Below are 22,756 nucleotides of genomic sequence, written 5' to 3' on the forward strand. Positions count from 1 at the left end.
AGGGGTAGGCGTTGTCTGTTAAGAGCTATTTGTGTTAAAAAAGGATTATATTTCAGAATCAATTAGACAATAAATACATTGCGTCATTGACATTTGACCGGTGTACAATAGTTCAATTTTAAGCCCGATTAAGTATGGAATATATTATAATACTAAGAGTGCAAAAATATGAGGCCTTGCGTCATTGGATTGAGTTTTCATTTGGATTGAATTATTTCATTTGGATAATTAGAAGGCGTTTATTGGAAAGTGGGGGGACTTAAAAAAGCCCCCTTGCGGGTAAGTAATTGTTTTGTGACTTTACTTTAAGATCTAATTACGCTTAGAACTACGATGGCTGAAAGTGAAAAAATTATTTTGAATCCGTTACTGAATTGTGTAACGAGAGCACTAACAGATGGAATAAAATTGGAGTGTATCGTAAAAGCGTGTGTTGCTTTCTATACACATGAAGATTTTATAAAGGCAAAGCGAATCCTTCATACTGAGTTGAATATTACGAATCGTCTTGTGACCTACTCTAAAGATGAAGGCAATATCATTGAAATATGCAAAATTCTAGTTTCAGCTGCGAAAAATAATGTGAGCATGCCAAAATTTGTCATCTTTAACCCCTGCTCGGTTCCGGTCATCGGAGATGCGGTGAATGCAACAGTTACTGCGAAAGTAAATGAACTCTCTCGGAAGCTTGATAATTTTTTGGCCAACCAGTCCGCTCCAGCCACCAGTATTTTCACAAGCAGTCGTAGTGCACCTGAAACGTCCAAGCCCAGAAACTCTACCTATTCTGTCGTCTTGAAAAATCCCCCCAAGGAGCTCAATGGCCCAAATGACCGGAAAGCTTTTATAGACAGTTTCTGTGAAAATACAAATGACATTAGTGAACTTCACAAATCTGCAAACGAATGGAAGCTTGTGGTCAGGTCGAAAGCTGCAGCAGCGAAAATCGTTGAGAAAGCGAAATCTTCCAAGCCCAACCTCAAAGTTGCTGTTCGAGAACCCCAGGACATAGCTGTGATTCGAAATGTCCCCGAGGATATAAACTGTGAAGGACTAAAAAATCTATTCCCGAATTGTACGAAGACTGAACAGTGCGGAAAATCCCGTACTTTCAAAGTGTATTTTAACACTCTCAGTGAGCTCCAACAATTTCCGAGTGATTCGGTGATTATCGGCTAAAAGCGTCTACCTGCTTATCCGCTTAAGTTCTTGCCAAGACGATGCTATAACTATCACAAAATCGGTCATCTCGCTTCCCAGTGTACGGTTGAACCTGTATGCTCTAGATGTGCCTCAAGTGAACATCGTTTTACGCGAGATGAACCATGCAGAAAGCCGACATTCTGCGTTGAATGCAAAATCGGCAGTCACACGTGTTACAGTGTAAAATGTCCCTCAAACAGTAATCCACAAAAGAAATGACATCTGAAGCTTGTGCAGTTAAATGTTTATCGTGGACCATTAATGGCTCGTTCGCGAATAAAATTCCGATATTAGATGTTGTTTTTGAGCAAAATGAAGTTGTCTGTTTACAAGAACATTTCGTCACAAGCCGCAGTAAAAGTATTCTTAGTTTTAATAGTCCAGTATCGGTTTATTCAGTTTCAGCGAAGCAGCTAAGTTGAAAAGGGCGACCCTCTGGTGGTATCGCCACATTCGTTCGTTCGACTCTAAGAACTAGTGCATTTGAAGTCAATGATCATTTTCTAGCGATTCGTGTTGAGGGCTGGGTTTTTATTAATGTATATTTGCCTACACATTACCACGATGAGCGTTCGGAGCGTGCTTTTACTTTTTCTAGTGATAAACTCGGCCAGTGTATTAACCCTATTAGATCCTTAATCATTCAATGCAAGTTGGTGGCTTCAATTGCGACTTGAATGAACTGCTCTTATCTTGGTCTTTACGTTCTACGTTGTTGCTTAGTATTTTTGGAGACCAGTTTGACCTCAAGTACAAATATTTAAATTTTACACATGTACACACCTCAATGTCCACATCAGATCTCGATCACGTCGTTGCGTCCGCAAATCTCAGGATTTCGCCTGTCAAGGTTGTGCTTGATTTTCAGCTGTCTGATCACTTACCAATACAGTTCTCAGCCGAGATTCTTTGCCACAGCTCAGATACACAAACGCAAACAACTTCAAAAACACCTCCTAGGTCTCGCCGTGATTGGCGTAAAATTAACCCTGTTTTATTTCAAGAAGAAGCCGCCAGAGTCCTTAGTAAGATTCGTGTCCCTTTCCATCTTCTCTCTAGATTAACTGCTCTTTCAAGGGAGGAAACACAACTATCAGTTGAGTTTTATTGTGCAGAAATTGGCCGTGCCCTTCGCTGTGCTGAAAAAGCTGCCGTCCCTCTAAGTAGACCCCGCCATCATACCCTTCCAGGCTGGTCTGAAAATCCAGAGTTAGTGGATACCCATTCTAAGTCTAAATTTTGGCTTCAACTTTGGGTTTCTTGTGGACGACCCCGTTCGGGGGTAGTCAATCCAATCCGCCTGCTCACAAAAAGAAAATTCGCAAAGGAGCTAAAAGCTCACAGAAAAAAGATGATTGATATCGAATCTACACGGGCCAAAATTAATCCTTCTCTCCTTTGGCTTTTTCTTTCCTCTAAAAGCGATGAGTCTTTATCCGCATCTGCAATCCCTGATTCTGAATGGTACGCATATTATGGGTCAGAATTTTCACCTCCTGACCCAGCCCTCAACGAAAGATACGAAGCTGAGTTGGACGACTTCTTAGATAATTGTCCTCGGAGTGAATATCTTGTAACGGAGGGAGCTGTATGTAGGGCCATCTCTCACCTAAAACCTAAACAATCTTTTGGGATTGACGGGATCAGTGCACTCCATCTAAAAAGTGGTGGGCCCGCTCTCATTAGTCATGTAACCCTCCTAATGCAGATTATCCTCATTCAGGGTATTGTCCCAACCACTTTCACAATTGGAGATCTTACGCCAGTTCCTAAAAAAGGAAAAGTTACCATGCGATGCTCCTCTTTCCATCCAATCATGGTTGCTACCACTCTCTGAAAGTTATTTGAACTTTTATTCGTAGATGAGTTTGAAAAACTGTGTTGTAGTCCACCAAGACAATTCGGTTTCCAACGCGGCATTGGTTGTGCAGAAGCGCTCCATGTCGTTGCATATGCACTCCTGGATGCACAAAAATCAGGAAAAAGTCTAGCGATCGGGGGCTTAGACCTGCAGAGAGCGTTTGATTCATGCACGTATGTTGCTAAACTCAGCTAAAAGAGGAGTGAACTCAAATATCATCCGGGCTTTCTATGATATTTATTCTCACCTTCGCGTGCGACTCAAGCTCCCTCCCGATAAAGGCCTTCCGTCAGCCCCACGGCCAGCTTTGATACCATTCCGCAAGGGTGCCCATCGTGGAGCAGTTTTATCCCCCATTTTCTTCAATCACTACATTATTAAACCTCGAGACAGCTGTCCATCATGCTGTCTCAGTTCCATTGACATCTCCCTAGTATGCTATGCCGATGACACGCTGAATCTCAGCCGGACGCTTAACCACCTTTCAGAAATATTCTCATGTCTGCAGTCCAACTACGAGAAAGTCGGTCTGAGATTTAACTCCCAAAAGTCGGAAGTTTTGCTTTATAATTGGAAGAATGACCCTCCTACTAATATCCCACTAGGTGATTGCTCAGTAAAACCAGTTGATAAAATAGTATATCTGGGGCTTCCAATAGGTTCCTCACTACAGAATACCCATTCCCTCCTGATCTCACATCTTGAACGGCAAATATCCAGCTCCTATGCTTTGATCGTTAAATCCACTCTGAGATTTAACCGTCCACTACTGGCAAGTATTTACAACGCTACCGCTGTGCCACATATATTATATGTGACCCCTTTCTGGAATTTATTGGCAAAACGTGAAAAGCCTAAACTCCGCTCTATATTTTTCCGTTTTGCAAAGTACCTACTAAAATTGCAACCTTGGACAAAAAATAGTTTTCTGATTCGGCGCTATAACCTAGCGGACTCAAATCTAGCTGTTGAGACACTTATTAGCCGGCAAAAAACAAAACCAGCAATTCTAAAGCACGAGTGAGCAAGTTTGCTTTTTTTAATTTTCCCTCTTGTTTCCCTTTTTTTTATTTATTTCTTCTTTTTTTTTCTCCTTTCAAAAGTTGTTGTCTTTGTTGCTATTTTCGAAGAAGTTGTTGTTTCTGTTGTAATCTTTGAGTATGCTATCTTTCAGTTTCCACTTTTCGTACTATTTTGTATACTATTTAAGAAGTTGTTGCTTTTGTTGTTATTATTATCGTTTTTTTTCCTCTTTTCGTATTTTTGTATACTCTGTCATTGTACATTTATTATATACGACGGGTTTTCAATATATATTATTATTATTATATTATAACTTATTAAGGGGGGTTTATAACTTATGGGAAGGGGTTTTGTATGGGAAGAACACATAGGAAATCTGTTATAATTATCCAATTATAAGGTTAAAATACAAATTCTGTAATAGATGCAAAATTGCTTTGGCACACAAATTCCCATTAAGGTCAATTCCAAACAGTTGTGATCCCTTTGTGTCAGCAAGTGAAATGGTCTAAACCCCCTTATTGGAACTATTTTTTCAATCCATTCATTGTTGTCAATCGCTGTCCAGAAGTTATGCCAGCTGTCTATTGTTCATATATAAGGTTTTTATCAAAGAGGTAATCGTATAGACTTTGAAAAAAGCCTCATTCGATTTAAATTGAAAGTTCTAGATCCGTTTTTTAAAGTCAAGAATAATCGGAAAGTAAGCATCCCCTCCCCTGCCATAAAAACTTAAAACTTTTTGCAATCAAAAACGAAACAAAATTAATTAAAAAAAACTTTCCCAAAAATAAGTTTTTCAAAGAAAAGTAAAGGCCATTTTAAACTTAAGCTCAGGAGATACAAATACCTGTTAAAATTCAAAATCAAAACGACCAGAAATTGCTATTAAAGAATAAATTAAACCCAAAACGAACAGAAATTAAATAAAGAATCATAGCAAAAAACATACAACAAGTTATAATATAAATGAATAAATAGATCTTAAAGTGAGTAATGCTTAGATTGAATATGAAAATCAAGCTTAAAAGGAAAACAAATATTTTGCTATTAAAGTATAAATGAAACTTAAAACGAACAAAAATTAAATAAAAAATCATTTATGATTGTTTCATTTATACTTTAATAGCAAAATATTTGTTTTCGTTTTAAGCTTGATTTTCATATCCAATCTAAGCATTACTCGCTTTAAGATCTATTTATTCATTTATATTATTACTTGTTGTATGTTTTTTGCTATGATTGTTTATTTAATTTCTGTTCGTTTTGGGTTTTATTTACTCTTTAATAGTAATTTCTGGTCGTGTTCTGCTTTAACTCGAAAAGTTATTTGTACATCCTGAGCTTAATTTTAAAATGGCCTTTACTTTTCTTTGAAAAACTTATTTTTCGGAAAGTTTTTTTTAATTAATATTAGTAAATATAGAAGAGGCCCTACCTAGTAAGAAAATTGAAATCCATGAGGAAGGCGTGGTCTCCTCTCATCGTCTTATACATGAATTAAGACAGGGTAGAATGTCTTCTTCACAATTTTTCATAAGATATAGCATCCTTGTGGCCCTTATTAAAACAATTAAGACGGGCTATACAAAGTATTTCCAAAAAAATATAAATACTTTTCGCTATTGTAGACCAGGGTTCGGCAGATTTAGAAGGGAATCGATAATATTGCAGAAGCTAGATTTTTTAAACAAGCATTTTGTTTTGTCCATTGTGAATACGGCCTATTAAAGTTTTCTTTTTTACATTAAATTACTTAGATATTAATATATTAGCCATTTATTATGAAGCCAAGGCAAACCTTTACCTAAAGAATCCACAAATTCCTTGTTCTCATTATAAAAATTTAGGTAAGTTGGTAGAGGATCTGTAACAAAGATCGTCAGAAGCTCATGGATTGGGGCTCCCTCAAGGACCTTTACAGGTGGTAAAGCCAGCAAGGGGTCCAACAGAAAAGTATTTGGGTCTGCCAGTGCTGACACAATACATCTTTGTGCATCTTCCTTTGCTTGAGAGGCGTTCTCTGGTGTATATGTGCCTAAAAGTTCCATAATGACTTTTGCAGCTTTTTCACTAAAAAGAAAGCTAATTAGCAAAAACAAAATATAACATAATTAATAATAATTTAAAAACATAACGTACTAATTAGCAAAACGTAAAAACATAATTAATAAATAACCAGTAAAAACAAATAAAATGTTTTCATTGAGACAAGAAAGATAGGATATACAGAGCTGTTCATCGGGACAAAAAGAGTTCAGACTGTAACAGTACATGTTTTGCGAACATGTGGAGCTTCCTCCACATCGTTTTCTGAAACATATGTCGAGTCGATGGCTATCCCTCGTTGTTTCAGCTGAGAAAATTGATGAGCAATGGGATGCTCTCGATGAGCATTTCCTAAAATTCATCCTTAAGAAAAGACGAGAATTGATGAAGTCCAGCGGATACCGAAAGATATCTAGCAGTCTCGAGTGTGCCACAACCAAAGCATTAGTACTTTTTGTCATATCTTTCGGAAAGCTATTTGCTCTGTTCATAGAGTTGTTTCAACGGGAAGAAACACCTATCCACATTCTGTATGACGAAATGCGTCGATTAGTAATGATGACCGCCACGCTTTCTGTCAAGCAGAGTGCTTTGACTGATATTCAGAAGAAAAAAAGCTTTTTTTGAGTTCTCCCATTCAAGCGGGGATTTTCTTTCATCCGATAAAGTAGCATGCGGTGACGTCGTGGAAGAATGCCTCTCGAAGGTACAAAAAGTTAATGCTGTGAACTTCAGGAGCAGTGCCAGAACTGCTTACCTGGCCTCTTGCTGCTATTATTTGAAAAAAACTACGTTTTCTAAAGAGTTAAAGAGGCTGAGTTACAAAGTCGAACCTTAAAACGTACAGGGATTAGGAGGCACAGTTGGGGGGCTACCGCCCCCCAAACCCCCCGCTCTTGAACATTCTTGTGTTAAGGCTTTTAATTCCTGAATACTCAAATCACGTCGTACAGGGTGCCTCCTAATCCCTGTACGTTTTAAGGTTCGAACTTGTGACTCAGCCTCTTTAACAGCCCCCCAACTGTGCCTCCTAATCCCTGTACATTTGAAGGGTTGACCTTGTAACTCAGTCTCTTTAAATTTTTGGAAAACGTAATTTTTTTCAAATAATTTAAAAAAGAAACTGAGTTTCATTTTAAAGTTTAAATTAATTAAATAAAAAATCTGCTCTGATGGTGAACCGATCCTCAGTTTTCCGCGTGAAAGTCTAGTGTTTCAATCACTAGACTATACAGACACAACAATAAATCTTATTTTGTAAATGCTAGCTATTTTCGACGCAAGCAAATTCCCAAAAAACTTGATATTTGGTTTTTGGAAAACAGGGAAGGAGTGATCAGATTGAGCTGAAATTTCGAGGATAAGCTCCCAGGCCCCAGGAAAGCTTATCCTCTAAATTTCAGCCCGATCAGAAAACGTTAAAGGGGGGTTTTGGTGTGAAAAATTAACATGGGCTAATATAGGAAAACAAGGTTTTTCGTAAATGTAAATTCGGGGGATAATTTTTTCGGTCTGAAAATATCAAAAGGCCCTAACAGGTCGAATTCTGCTTCGAATGAGTCCTCATTCAACCGGATCCGGTGCCAACTGTGGCCTGTAGGCGTGGCTAAGAAAAAAAAAGAAATCATGGTGAATTTTAAGTGGCTATATTTGGTTTTATGAAAACAGGGAAGGAGGAATCGGATTGAGCTGAAATTTCGAGGTTAAGCTCCCGGGCACTAGGAAAGGCTGCCCTTTTAATTTCAGTCCAATCAGACAACGTTAAAGGGGGGCTTTTGTTGGAGGGCCCAAACTTCCGGCCCAGTTTACCCCATGAAGATAAAGTCGGAGGAGGATGAAATTTTGCAAGTTTCTTAGTTTGAGTTTGGGCTACAAAATGCGATTACCGCCATCTCTTTGCAACCTCTAGGACCTGAAATCGCTTAACATTGTGGTGGGTCGCCTCTGTATAGAGGCACAAGTGTGCCTCCTTGATATTGAAGATAAATAACAATGTCCAGTGTTTCCAGTGCCTGCGGCTGGATGAATCGAATCCAGAAACAAGAACAAGCAAGTTTGCAAAAATCTTTGGATTTATGCCTTTCCGTGTGACAAAAAAAATAATAACAAACAAAAAATACCATTGCGACATTTAAAAAAAAAAAAAAAAACTATTCTAAAAATACTCCTTAAAAAGGGATATTCAAGCTTTAAGCTCGAAATTAGCGTTTAAAAAAACTATAGGTTTAATCTACAGTTTTAATTTCAGTGGGGTACTTTTTACTTTAATCCGAGGCCGTTTTTTTTTTTTTAGAGATTTTGGACAATTTTTGAAATTCCCATGAATTTGTTTTCGAAATTACATTTTACAATTTAGGTTACCATTCCTGAATCAGCTAGGAATGGCAATCTTTTCTCACTTGCCAGTTGTATTTCGTTTATTTTTAAACGTGTTTTTAATTTTGGTTACTATGAGCCGAGGTTCGTTTTTTACTAGTTCTTCAGGTGCCTCTGAAATCACGAAATCAAGCCTCGTAGAAAAAACTTGCTAATGCATTTGCAAATTAGATATAATTTACTGAATTAAAATTTAACCTATATCTTAATTTATTTTAATTTTATTTATTTATTTTCTTTTATTTAATTTGATTTATTATAATTACCTAATTTTAATCTATATGAAAAAAAATTGTAGAACTGTAGATTATTTGACTTTATTTATGCTCATTTTTGGTTTAATGAGCTCTTTACTTTTCTTTGAAAAATTTGTTGGAAAAAGTTTATTAAAGTAATTACATAGAAGATCCTTTCAAGAGACACTATTTTTCTTTATTTTTATTTCAGTCGTACCTGACTGTAGGTTTAATCTAGAATAGAATACAAACTTCACTGCCTTTACAAAAAAAAATTAAAAAAAAAACGTTTTTTTTTAACTGAAAGTAGAGTGCGACGTTACAACTTAAAACGAACAGAAATTATTCCGCATATGAAAGGGGCTGTACCCTCCTCAACGCCTCGCTCTTTACGCTAAAGTTTTTTATTGTTTAAAAAAAATAGAGTTGCGAGAAAGTCGAACTTTACCGTAAAGAGCGAGGCGTTGAGGAGGGGACAGCCCCTTTCATATACGGAATAATTTCTGTTAGTTTTAAGTTTTAATGTCGCTCCTTACTTTAAGTTAAAAAAACTATGTTTTTTTATTTAATTTCTGAACGTTTTTGAATTAAGGCAGGTTTTGATTTTGGCTCACCGTACATAAATAATTCAACCAAATTTGTATATTAATTTTACTTTTGTTTGGTTAAATGGCTTTCTCGAACGTTATTTAATTTTATCTACGAACGTTTTTATTAGTAATAAATATACGTAACTTACGAATTAACTTACATAATGAACTTCTATATACATATATTTTTAATACGTATATTAGGGGGTTCGCCCGCTATTCAATACCTCGTTCTTTAGGCTAAAGTTCGAATTTTGTTCCAATTCTTTAAAAATGACCCCTTACTCACAAAGGCCGTTAATTAGAAAAAATAGCTCGTATGAAAGTACCAAAAAATCTTTGGCTTAAAGAGCGAGGTATTGACTAGGGGACGAACACAATCATATACATAATATTTTTTGTTCGTTTTAAGTTTTGATGTTGCTCCTTACTTTCAGTTGAAAAACTTGCTTTTTTTATTTAATTTCTGATCTTTTTTTGAATAATGCTGGGAAATCCAGCCCCCCCTTCATAGCAATGTCCCTTCCCACATGAAAACTTACTCCATGTAAGGATCTTCCCACATAACCTCCGACCCCCCCCCACTAGCAGAAAAAATCCCCCATGAAAACGTCTGTTTACCTCCCAATAGCCAATCCTAAATGTAAACATTCGGTAAAGTTAATAACTTTCAGCCCTCCCCGGGGGACTTTGGGGGATTAAGTTATCCGAAAAGACAGTTATTATATTTTCAACCATGCTGAACAAAATGGCTATCTCAACATTTTGATATGGTGACTTTGGGAAAAAATGAGCGTGGGAGGGGGCCTAGTTGGCCTCCATTTTTTGTGGTCGCTTAAAAAGGGCACTAGAACTTTTAATTTCCGTTCCAATGAGCCCTCCCACGATATTATAGGACCACTGGGCCAATAGGATCACCCCTGGGAGCAAAAAAAAAAAATAAACACGCATTCGTGATCTTTCTTCTGGCAAAAAATACAAAATTTGCTGATAGGAGCTTGAAACCTCTACAGTAGGGTTCTCTGATACGCTGAATCTGATGGTGTGATTTTCATTAAGGTTATATAACTTTTTTTTTTGGGGGGGGGGGTCCCTTTTTTCGAAAATCAGCCAAATTTTCTCAGGCGCGTAACTTTTGATGGGTAGGACTAAATTTGATGAAACGTATATATTTGAAATCACCATTGAAATCTTATTCTTTTGATTTATCTATTGGTATCAATATTCCGTTTTTTAGAGTTTCGGTTACTATTGAGCCGGGTCGCTCCTTACTTACAGTTCGTGGCAACGAACCGTTTTGGAAACAAAATACACGGAAATTTGTTACTATTAAAAAAAAACGGGCGATGGAAAAGATCTGATTATGCTTTAGAAATAAGTAACAAGAAAATTTATACAGTAAAGGACTACTCATGAAGACACATAAAAAGGTGTAATTTTGTTGACCAGTTAAACCAAAAATCATAGCTTCTCCACCTGTCCAAATACCATCAGGAGTAGACACAGAGAGCAGTATCTTTGCCTACACCCCCTTCCCCCGCGTCTTAATACATCGCAATTTTCATCATTTTCATTGAATTCTCATCTATCTTGTTTCTTTGACAAATTTACTCCTTGAAATCTCGTAGATAAATCCCTACAATATGCCTGCTAACCCTTCTCTCTTTAGACATTATAATTAAGTATCAACTGTAGACTGTTATGATCTATTGTTGCTTTTTTCCAAAAAAATTCCAGCCCTCCTACAGAAAAAGATCAAAGAATAGAGGATGAAAATGTGTTTCCTTATGTTGAATAATCAAATAGGCCAAGACAGTAATTAACTGATATCTATGGAGGATACGTTTCCAAACAAATGAAAGATGTGTCAGTGCTTATTATTGGAATAGAAAATAAAGACCAAAATAGCCCACTGATTCGAATTTTCTTAAAAAATATAATTTTCAGATTGATTGCTCATTTATTGCACTTATAAATACTCTAGCATAGCGCTATAAAACTTCAGCGTAAAGAGCGGAGCATCAGATGGGGAGGGGACAGCCACACTTATATCCGCATTAATTCCTGTTCGTTTTAAGTTTGCTCTTTATTGCATTGAAAATAAAACTTGTTTTTCTTATTTAAGAACCAAGAAGAAAGCAAGACATACTCACCACCTTTTTTTGCATTTTTTTTTGTATTAAAAAAAAAATGCAAGGACCGAGGTAATTCCACGATGTATGAGACCTAAGGTTAATAGTGCTAATAAACATTGCAAAAAGGTCCAATTGAAGGCAAGCTAACCATGAGTTGAAAAAAAAAAACTGCTCTAAGGACGGCGTGGCATACGTCATTCTTCGGAGGCAGGACTGGCATTATTCAGTCGTGAGTTAACTGAATTACCCTAGCTACGGTGAGCTTAAACGTCACTTTCCTTATATTGAATAATCAGGCAAGCATTAGATGGTATTTATTCAAGAAAATTTACGATAAAATACCATAAGACTCCATAGGAGAAAATGTCATAAGACACTAAGACAACTTACCTTTCTTTACATTTCAACAACGCTTCATGAATAAGCCTATAAAGATGTTGCAACTTGTCAATAGTTAACCGCGGAAAAGACTTCTTGAGCGTAGGAGTGTCTGTAAACACTGACATAATCTGCCCTGTTCTACCAGCCAAAGGGATTAATTCACAATATACTTCGTAGCGCGGTGTACTCTGAGTTTGAAGTCCCTGGTACAGTAGGTATAAACTAAAACAAAAAGATTTATAACATAAGGAGTGTGTAAAACAGGCTATATGATTAGAGCTACGTTTTTATTTCAGTAGTATTTTGCTGCTGGAATTCACGTCACTCGACTGAAATTTTTCTTGAAGTAGGCGAATATTCGGATCGCTTGGATTTTAGAGCAAAGCTAAAAAATTATTTTCTTCAACCTAAAAAATTGTGTTTTAACAAGTGAAATCTATTGTTTGTTCTCTTGGAAGAATTTCTCAAGTAAACAATGTCTATAAAACAATACATGAATAGTTAAGCTCTGACTGGAGCAGTATTTTGCTGCTGCAACCTGAATTTCACGCCAATCGATGGAGGGAAATGTCTTTACTTGGGCGAATATTCGTTCCGTTTCGATTTCAGATTGAAGCTTAAGTTTTTTTTTCTGGTGGGAAAATTATGCTTAAAACGAAAAACTTCTAAGTTCTGATTTGAGCAGTATTTTGCTGCTGCAATCTGAATTTCAGGTCGCCTGACCAAAAACATATCTTCATGCAGGCGAAAATCCGATTGGCTTCGATATTGGAATTAAAGATCAAAATTTATTCAATAAATTAAACTTCTTATTTAATCTATGTGTAAAGAAACGTTAAATGACTAGAGCTCTAACTTAGAGGTTCTAACTGGAGTAGTATTTCGCTACTCTAGTCCAGATTGCCCATCCCTGGTGAAAAAGTCTGTAGGTGGACGAATATTTGGTTCGATTTGATTTTAGGTAAAGGTTGAAAAATTCATTTCTCGAGCCGTAAAAATTATGTTTTAAATAAGTCTAGCTTCTCATTTAATAAGTGGTAAAAATCCGAACCAAAATTTTCATTGTAACGTTGTTTAGTCATTTTCCCTGAAAGAAGCTTAAAAGGTCATTAACTTAACAGGGGTCGTCCTCTAAGCATATTTCATATATATTTATTATTTCATATATATTTTTCATATATATATATATTTTTTGCGCTTTAAATGCATTTGAATGTGACGTCATTCACATTATTTTTTTTTTTTTCGAGACTGAAGTATAGTCAGCCAAAGGGTGCACGCCCTGTCCATGACCCAAAAAAATATTGCCATGCCCCATCGGTGGGTCCTACACCCCAAGTTAGGTGATGGTGTGTACAATATCCAATACTGTTGTTGGTTGTTCCTATAATGGGAGCACCAACCCAAAATTAGGAGTGACGTTATCGAAACAAAAATTATCAATCAACAAAGCCATGAAGCTACGCCAAAGACCAGAGATATTTGATTCAATTTTTGCTCAACAACTGTCACCATTTTGTTTGATAATACATCAATTATTAATCCGTTATAGGTGTCATACAAGTGTACAGGGAAGCAGTTTAAATCAAGTCATATGCACATAAAAGTCACACCATTTATAAATTATTTAAAACCGCGACTGCGACTACTTGCGACTGTTACTGTGACTACTTGCGGCTACTACTGACTGTACTATGACTGGGACTACTCGCGATTGTGAATGCGACTACTTGAGACTGCAAATGCAACAACTGATTTCTTTCAAGGCTTCATCAGCCCGATTTCATGTCTCATGCCCGATTCACACGCATTGTTGCCAACAGAGAACCAAAAGAAAAAGCCCAAGACTTGTTAACATATAACCCTGTGTCACATATCACATATAATCAAGTATAACTCATAATCACATATCGTTTGCCATTAATTCAAAAAGTATATATTTTCCTTGGTTCTATTATTTATTTCAGTTCAAAAACAGTATAATTATGTGCATTCTTCCTTAAAAGAATACAGGAAATTGTTATGAAGGCCAGAGGAAAACTTGAAACCTTGGGTTTTTCTAGAACAAAAGTCAAGCCAAAATTTCTGTCGTACCTAGAGGAAGCCCCAGAGGAAAACCAATGGTCTTTGTGAAAACCATCGGTTTTTACCATTCTGGTGAATTAGGCATCAGCTCTGTAGCCAACGTTCTTACCGCGATTAAACATGCATATAGTAATCTTTTGCATTATAAAACATTTTTGAATTTCATTGTTTAAATTATTTTAAATTGGAAATCGTAATAATAATGCCTCCTCAAAATTTCGGCAAAATGAGAATAGTTTAACAACCGAAGTCACAAATAATCCATTCCATAGTTGGGCAGCAAGACCCTTTTGTAATTTGTAATATGTGGTGAGGCGGACGCCACTGGATCGAGGCACAGGCTACAAAGGCCCATTGTCCCCATAACCAAGGTGGTTAAGCTCAAAATCACACCCCTGATTGCAACCCGAAATCAGGACTACAACACCAAAATTTGAACCTGCATCACAAAGGACATTGGATCGCAAGTCCAGTGTGTCATCCACTCGGCTAGAGAGGCTCCAGCATTGCCATGTAATTTGCCAAATTATGAATTCAGCAATTTCCTTAATATATCTATCCCCATATTCCAAATTATGCTTAAAATAGAATTTACTTTTTTCTTTAAATTCTCAAAATTTCAAATTATATTTCAAATCTTACCAGAGATTGAAAATAAACCTAATATTACTTTGCATTACAAAATCCTTTTAAATTTTACAACATATAATTACATTAAATTTGAAATTGCAACAATATTACCTTCTTCTCGAAATTCAGGCTAAAATAAGAACATGGTATTAACCAAAGTCAGAAACAACGTATCCCACAATTTAATAGCATTGCCATATAATATAATTGAACAAATTATGAATTCAGCATTTTTCTCAATAGATCTATCCACATGTTCAAAATTAAATTAGAATCAACAGCATTCTTCGACAACCAGAAAAAAAATATCTAATAAATAATTTATCTAAAATCTTATATCTAATATCTAATAAATAATCTAAATTATTTAAAAATTCAGATTTTGTATCAATATACAAAATATCAATATATAAAATATACAAAATATCAATATATTTTGTATCATTATGTCAATACATATATATTTATAAGCAATACTTACACTTTAAGGCATGAAATTTCCAATTTCTTGGACTGTTCTCGAGTCAGCTTTTTGCAAAATTTTTTGACTAAACTTTCACCTTTATTCATATCCATCTGTAAAATAAAATAATTTAAAGAAACGATGCGGCAAAAACACATGATTTTCCTTCGATTCCATCAATTCAATGCCTTCCTTTATTGAATACGTACATCAAACTACAAGGTGTTTATATTTGATAATATGGATATTTATAAGCCAACGCTTTAATACTAATAATATTATTGTTTGACTAATCTGTAATACAATAATAGAGATACTTTGTAATAACAATAATAATGAAATCACAGTCAGATTTGTAGAGGGAAAAAGAATAAGAGAGATGCCAAATTAAAGAAATTGTCTTTTTTCCTTTTATTTAAGAGGGGGGGGTGTATTGCACTCAGCTGATTCATACATCACACTGGATTGTGTGGATATTTAATAATATGGATGTTTCTAACCCAACACTTTACACAAAAGAATGTTTTTGCTTTTATTGGAGGGGGGGGGGTATCCTGGATTCAGTTATGCATGCTTCATGCTGAATTGTATGGATATTTCATAATATAGATATGCATACAATCTGTTTTTAGTAGTAATAATAATAATAAATAATGAAATTAGAAACGAGGTTTTATTACCCATTTATTTTTTGAAAGTAGAGAGCAAGTGTCATTATCTCATCCTTAATTATTTAAATTAGTAGCACCTTAGTTGTATTGATATACTCGTATCTTTTGAAATAACATAACTGATAATATCTCCTCTTTCTTAATTTTTTGAAAAAAAAATATTGGTACTTGTATGATATATGCCTTACCGCACAAGTTGTTCATTCATTGACGCATTACAGAACCGGTTTTTTTTCGTTATTTTCTTTCAGCTTAGCGTGAGACAAGATAAAGAGAAGTGACAGAATAGATGTAAAACATATAATTTTGGCCATATATTTGCACATTACGGGGGGGGGGGAGAGTTAGTATTTGGACAGTGTGAAGTTAGAAAACCATTCTTACTTCATATTATGCAGAATAATTGTACCTAACACACTAGGAATGCAGACCCACTATACTTTACCCCAACCCCCTTAATGTGCAAATATATAGCCCAAATTTGTTTCTAAAGTATTATATTTTTATCATACTTTGGTATATTTCATTAGGATTGAGCGTCAGAGAAACATATTAGTATAACATTAGGTAGGGCGTATATCATACAACTACCAAAAATTTAATTAAAAATCAAAATTGATGACGAACATTTCAATAGTAGGGATATATTAACTCAACTCTTCAGGCATCATAGATCTTTCATTAGTTAATTATTTGTAACAATGAGCAGAAGATCTCGCCATATCGTGTTTTCTTCAAAACAGAACTTAATATTAAACAACTTAAAAAAGAATATCTACAAAAGTATTTTCAGACCCTTTAAAGTATAATCTCTCAATTTAAAGAACATCAAACGCGTTTACTCAATTTTTTATTTTATATAACTAATCAATTGGCTACTACACGAGATTGGTTACCTCTATTGACCTTAAAACTAGCATACCATTCTAATGGAAATATTTGAACTTTCTACAGTTATCTCATTGTTTGTGTTTGGAGCAGTTCAGTTAAGCCAAAAAGGAAATAAAATAGATAACCAAACAAAACGGCAAAAGAAACTATACCGATAATAAGTCAAAGAGCAATCTAAAGAAACAACCAGCCAAGCCGTAGCAATAGAGCTATTGACGAAGAACTTAAAGAATTAATATCCAGGTTGCAACAGTAGCTAGCAACCTAGTAAGCAATCACAGGTAAGATCTTCAGGGGTTTATATTTAAGTTCAATACTTCAACCCTGAGCCTAGCTATTATTAGCTAGCCACATCCCTTCTCCCTTGCGCTACAGGCGGGATTGAACCTGTAAACCACCAATCATGAGGTACACTTTTATCCATTGTACAGTAGCAAGGTGATTTGATTTTTCCACAAAGCTGTGTATATACTTTTGATAAACGGATTTTAATGGCAATCTTTGACACTTTTCAATTGAATTGCTTTTTAAATTAGAATACAGATAAGACTATGTTATCAGTATTTGTTAATGTACCAGTGTTCAGTTCTATATTTTATATAGGTATAAGGTAAGGTTAAAGGTTAGGTACTGTCAGTTAGTAGTAGTAGTTATTTCTTAATTCACGTCTTTGGAAAAATTCATTTAGAGCCTTAATAGGGAAAAATTTTTCATGTAAATGCCGTCACACTCATGTAGGTTTATAGGTCAACTTGAGTCAGTTGTCCCAGCAAAAAGGTATGGAAGCAGTGACAACTAGCTTTTGGTTTTTATGACGTATGCAGAATGATACAAGATAACAAATGACACTGAAAGGGTGATGCAAAAGACATGGAACAAGGTACAGCCAGAATCACATTAAATCGCAAACGAAAATAATCACAATGAAATCAGCAGTTAGACAACAAATCGAAATTAAATTGACGTCATGCAAAATTTTACAAGATGATAAATGAATCCAAACAGCTAAACCCAAAGACAAGAAAAAGTGTCTGTTCACCATCATCCATCAAAACTTTTTACATTGTCCATCAAAACTTAGAGATGCATTGGATACTGAAACATTATTTTTTTCTCGAATTTATTAGATTTGAAACATATGAACTTAATATATCAATATGGCATTTTAAAATACAAGATCCCAGTGGTTATTTTTTATGAAAAATCTCTGTTGATTCTCCCCCTCCTTCGGCTCTTAGGTGTTCTGGAACATATCAAATTCCTTTGTTAATTTTGAAAGATCTAGATTTTCAATTAGATACCAAATAACATTTATTTCAAATAAATATAGGTTGAAAGACAATTCAAATTGAGTCATTTCGATAATTATCTATTCTAAAGAAGAAAATATTAAAATTATATGACCTGTGATGGTGGAATAGAAATTTTTTATTATTACTATTTTTTGTTTATATTTGTTACTCATGTTGGGATAGCCTTCCATGCCAATTGTCCAGCGTTTGTTTTCTTTAGGTTTTGTTCTGTTTTTTTTTTTCTTTTCTTTAACCAGGTATTTTTCCTTTCTCTCTTTTCAATATGTTGGGAATTTTTTTTTTTTTTTATTATTATTATTATTACTAATACCTAATTACACGAGCTCTGCTCTTAGTTGGGGGTATATGTTTTTGTTATGTAGAATTAATCAAATAAAACAGTAAACCAGATGAATACTTATAAAGGAAACATGGTGCATGTTTCCTTTATAAACATGGTGCAGGAAACATGGTGCAGTGTGTGTAGCTCCTTTTTACTACTAGCTGTGGTGAAAAAAAAAAACAGAAATAAGAGATGCTTCACTTGAAGAAAAAGACTCCTTGTTTTTCAAGCCAATGAATTTTCCTTGTTCTTCAAGTTAGGGGACTGCAAGTTTCCTGCGTAGGGTTTTCAGCCAAGGCAATTCCAATGGTGTACTTTATGTTTCAATTGGAAACTATTTTAAGCGTTTCAGGGTATTTTGTTCTGAATACTATGCGCCGCATTCATCTTTGATTAGGATGAAGCTACCGCTGGTAGCAGCTAATTGACTTGGTCATGTTAAACTGACTGATTTTTTTTTATTACTTATATATTTTTTTATTAATATTAAAAATGACTATGTTATGTCTTAGGATAGCTAATTTGGGGTATATATAGCTATTTCGTTATATTAACATTTAGTTTTGAGATACTGTGGTTTGTTCTTTACTAGGTTTCAGCAATCTCTACAACCATGATATCTCTGAAACATACATTATTTACATTTATCATGAAAGATACTGATCATTAATGAAACTAAATATGGTACCATGCCCTAGAATAGAAAGTTTTTCGCATTATTATGCATATGATGATTTATTTTAATATGTCAGTTGCTAGAGGCTAGAGCTTGTTCTTTACTATAACTACCACTGCAACCACAATCTTCCTCTAGAGAAGCTTGACAAGACACACTGTTTTCAAACACAATTACGCATAGAAAATGCTTGTGACTTTTACTTAGTTTTAAAAAAAAAAAGCGATACTGTCAATGCAGAATATCGTTGCTGCAGCCACTTTTCTTGTTTTTTAAGTCAATAGATTTTCCTCGTTATTCAAGCCAAGGGACGTTAAGTTTCCTATAGAGGGGTTTTGGACAAGGCAGTTTTAAGGTGTACTTCTAGTTTTGGTCTGACATTATTTTTAGGAGTTATGGACTATTGTATTTCTTAGTATTGGGCGTGATTGTCTCTTACTAGGTTGCTAGCTACCGCTGCAACCGGGATCAGTTACTGAAGCTATAGTTTGTCCTTTGATTCAATACACTGTATTAGCATTTAGTTACTGTATGCCATGGTTTGTCATGGTATAAGGTATTACAATTATACTTAAAAGAAATTATGGAGAATAAACAATCCTTTGATTCAGATGTATGATTGAACACAATTGGCAATATGACCCAAAGCTCCCAACAAAGCTTTGAAAAAAAAAGAAAATTTACCAGAAGAAAATTTACCAATATTGGGTGAAAAACATTGGAAAACTTACCCAATTGAACCTAAAATCTAAAAATATAGAAGAAACCTTACACAAACAAGCAGAGATGTGATACTATTTAAAGCAGCTTCCATTTCCAGTTCTTTATTTTCTTGAAAGCAAAAATGGCAAGATTCTATGATATGTGTTAGGTCATCATCCAGAACACCAGTAGAATCAGGAATGTCTGCTCCAAGAGACTGCATGTAGTCACACAGTTCTTTACACTAAAAGAAAAAGAAAGAAATAACAACATCGTAGCACAAAGCTACATCAGTTTCTTTGTTATATCTACCCCAAGGGTTGGCACTTCTTGAGAACCTTGTAACAACAGGTTTAAACCTTAGTCATTATAAATAGCAAAGAAATTAGTTAAGGCCAATTATTATGCTCAAGCTTGGCAGTCTATATTAGCCTAGATGTTGCCCCCCCCCCTGTACATGGGTACATAAATACAATAAAAGATGATTAAGGATGGAACAGCATTTTTGAATAGAAAACAAAAGGAATACCTAAAGAATAATGGTCTAAAAGATATATGCATCTGTTCACTATTTTACAGTTTTTTTTTGTTGTATTTGTATTTTGTCAAACAGCTAAGAAAAGAAGGGTTCAAAGGACTGTGAACTACCCATGTAATGGCAAATACACAAATATACAAAATCAAAGGTCAAAACTAGGTATTAAAAATGCAGCAGAGATTTGGAACATATTTTTTTTTGATAAATTGAGCTCTTGTAGAAACACTTCATCAGTTTTTTTTTTTTTGTTAAATAATGGTCAATGTTTAGGTAAATAGCCTGCTGAAAATTAAGCTTTGGTAAAAAAAAAATTCCTGGTTTAAAAAACTGAAATGAGTAAAAAAAAAGAAAGATATTTGCTGTTAAAAAGGATAGGTCAATTTATATTTAAAATCTAAAATTCAAAATTAAATTTATTACAACTTGTACATTGCTACACTTTGCAACAACCTTTGCATGGGAAACAAGAAGTTATCAAACACCAATTTTTTTCATAAATTGAAAGGTAGATAAAACTACCTTATTATTTGGATATTCAGCATCTTACAAAATATTTCTATGTATATACATAGGAACATTTGGAGAGAGGAGGGGGGATGGTTGCTGGCATGAAAAAAAAAACCATTGACAAATGATTCCCTATCTACATTATCAATGACCTTCAAGTCTGAGACCACCTTTCACAAATTCCATCTTTTGCTGGAGCTGCCCCCTCCTAGAATTTCAAAGTTACACCAGATATGGCTGAAAAAGCAGATGGCAAAAAAAGGAGTTGATAAAAGGTAGATGGTTGAAAAAGCTGGAATGGCAGAATAAAAGTAAAACAAGAATCAATTATCCATAATGTATTGGAAAGATTTGGCTCTAAACCAAGAAGATTAATGCTGAAACTTATTGATGATTATGATTTTTGGTGATTAGTTATTAATATAGATTTCATAGGTATGATAAAACTTGCTGGCAATGAAAGGTTTTGAGAACTGCCAATAGAACTTCAGCTCCCCCCACCCTTCATCACAGAATCAGCTGCCCCCCCCCCTAGACAAAAAGCTATGTATGTCCATATCTCAGCAAATTTTTTAAGCCTAAACTTCCTTCTAGAGAGACATTTCAATTGGCCTCTGTGTATAGGCCAATTGATGGGTAAAAGTAAACTTGATGAAACTTCTATATTTAAAATCAGCATAAAAATTAATTCTTTTGATGTATCTATTGATATTAAAATTCCGTTTTTTAGAGTTTCGTTTACTTTTAAGACGAGTTGCTCTTACTATACAGTTCATTACCACAAACTGTTTGAAAACATTTGTGATATCTGCCCAAGACTAGGCACTTGCTGGGTACTTAGATTCTTTCCCTATGGTTAAAATATTCAAGCTATTTACATACTTATTAAGAAAATTTAAACAAATCTAATGGTTAAACAATTGGTAAAGTTATAAATTATGGGCTATTGAGAAGGAAAGATGTTAAGAAAACAATTCTTACTAAATGATTGGCTCCTCCTATTACCTTAAATCATATGTCATATGTCATATATAAACCTGCTGAAAAAGACCTGGGTATACTTGTGGATGATGAATTGAAGTTTGACCAACATGCTAAGTCAGTTGCCTCCAAAGCACTCCAGACCCTGAGAATTGTAAAAAGAACATTCTGCAGTAGGTCACCAAAGCTGGTGGACTTTGGTATGTGTAAGGCAACCCTATTAAATAAAGACATCAAGAAATACTAGAGTGTCCAAAGGTGAGCAACTAAATCAATAGAGGGTTGTAAAAGCCTGGCCTACCCATCCTGCCTGGAGAAATTTGATCCCTACCCTCTCCTATCAACAGAAGTGTGCAGATATCATCATGGCATACAAAATGCTGCACACTCAGTCCTTGCAAAAATATATGCTTGAACTTGACCAGTCAACAAGAACTAGAGGACACACCAAGAAGCTGCACTAAAAACAAGCCAACACCAGACTACAGAACAACTTCATCTCAAATAGAGTCATTGGGCTCTGGAACTCCCTAAGCAAAAGGAACAGTCTCAGTCTAGTGTGGAGGTCTTCAAGGGAGCTGTGGACAAAGATTGGTCATCCAAGCCATAGCCTTAAGAATGCAATACAGCCAACATGTTGGCTCAACATCTTGACTAACCAGCACCTACATGATAATTCCTTATTCACTGGACAATGCAATTTAAAGTAATTAATAGTGTACAGAGTAATTGCAGCTAACACATTCTGACTCTATGACCAGATTTAAAGTTTTGATACTTCTATGCCCAAGTTCTTTTCCTGCTTCTGTTTTGGGAAAATCCCTCAAAGTTCAGGGATAGTGGAAGCACTGAACAGAAAGCAGCTGATGAACCAAAAGTAATAAAAAAGAGAGGTGGTACCAGACTCTCAGTTGCCATTCCTGGGAGACACCTGGCAGTTTATAAGAGGCCAAATAATTTCTGTGTTGTTTCAAATCACTTCTCTGTGAATAAATAGGCAGCATGGCAGCAGAATGCACCTGACACTTTGACAATAAATCCCATCAGTCTAATCTTTCTAAGAAAAAATCACTCAGTGACAATTTGTTGTACCCCCTTGCATTGTGCATACCTAAGCACAGGT

The 22,756-nt window shown here is 35.1% G+C and overlaps 1 protein-coding gene across 1 annotated transcript in view; it reads right to left on the reverse strand.

Annotated features, from left to right (window-relative positions):
• Positions 1-22,756, reverse strand: part of eIF3m (eukaryotic translation initiation factor 3 subunit m) — a 71,808-nt gene that overhangs the window by 45,167 nt on the left and 3,885 nt on the right. The window contains exons 2-5 of the mRNA XM_089105533.1: positions 19,678-19,851; positions 15,051-15,145; positions 11,864-12,076; positions 5,895-6,160 (exon numbers count right to left, since the gene is read on the reverse strand). Coding sequence (XP_088961659.1) covers positions 5,895-6,160; positions 11,864-12,076; positions 15,051-15,145; positions 19,678-19,851 — 748 coding nt within the window. The remainder of the gene's footprint in view (positions 1-5,894; positions 6,161-11,863; positions 12,077-15,050; positions 15,146-19,677; positions 19,852-22,756) is intronic.

Source organism: Artemia sp. Qi Xiang Cuo, chromosome 19 (assembly GCF_049724085.1).
Source record: "Artemia sp. Qi Xiang Cuo chromosome 19, ASM4972408v1, whole genome shotgun sequence".
Classification (NCBI taxonomy): Eukaryota; Metazoa; Arthropoda; class Branchiopoda; order Anostraca; family Artemiidae; genus Artemia; species Artemia sp. Qi Xiang Cuo.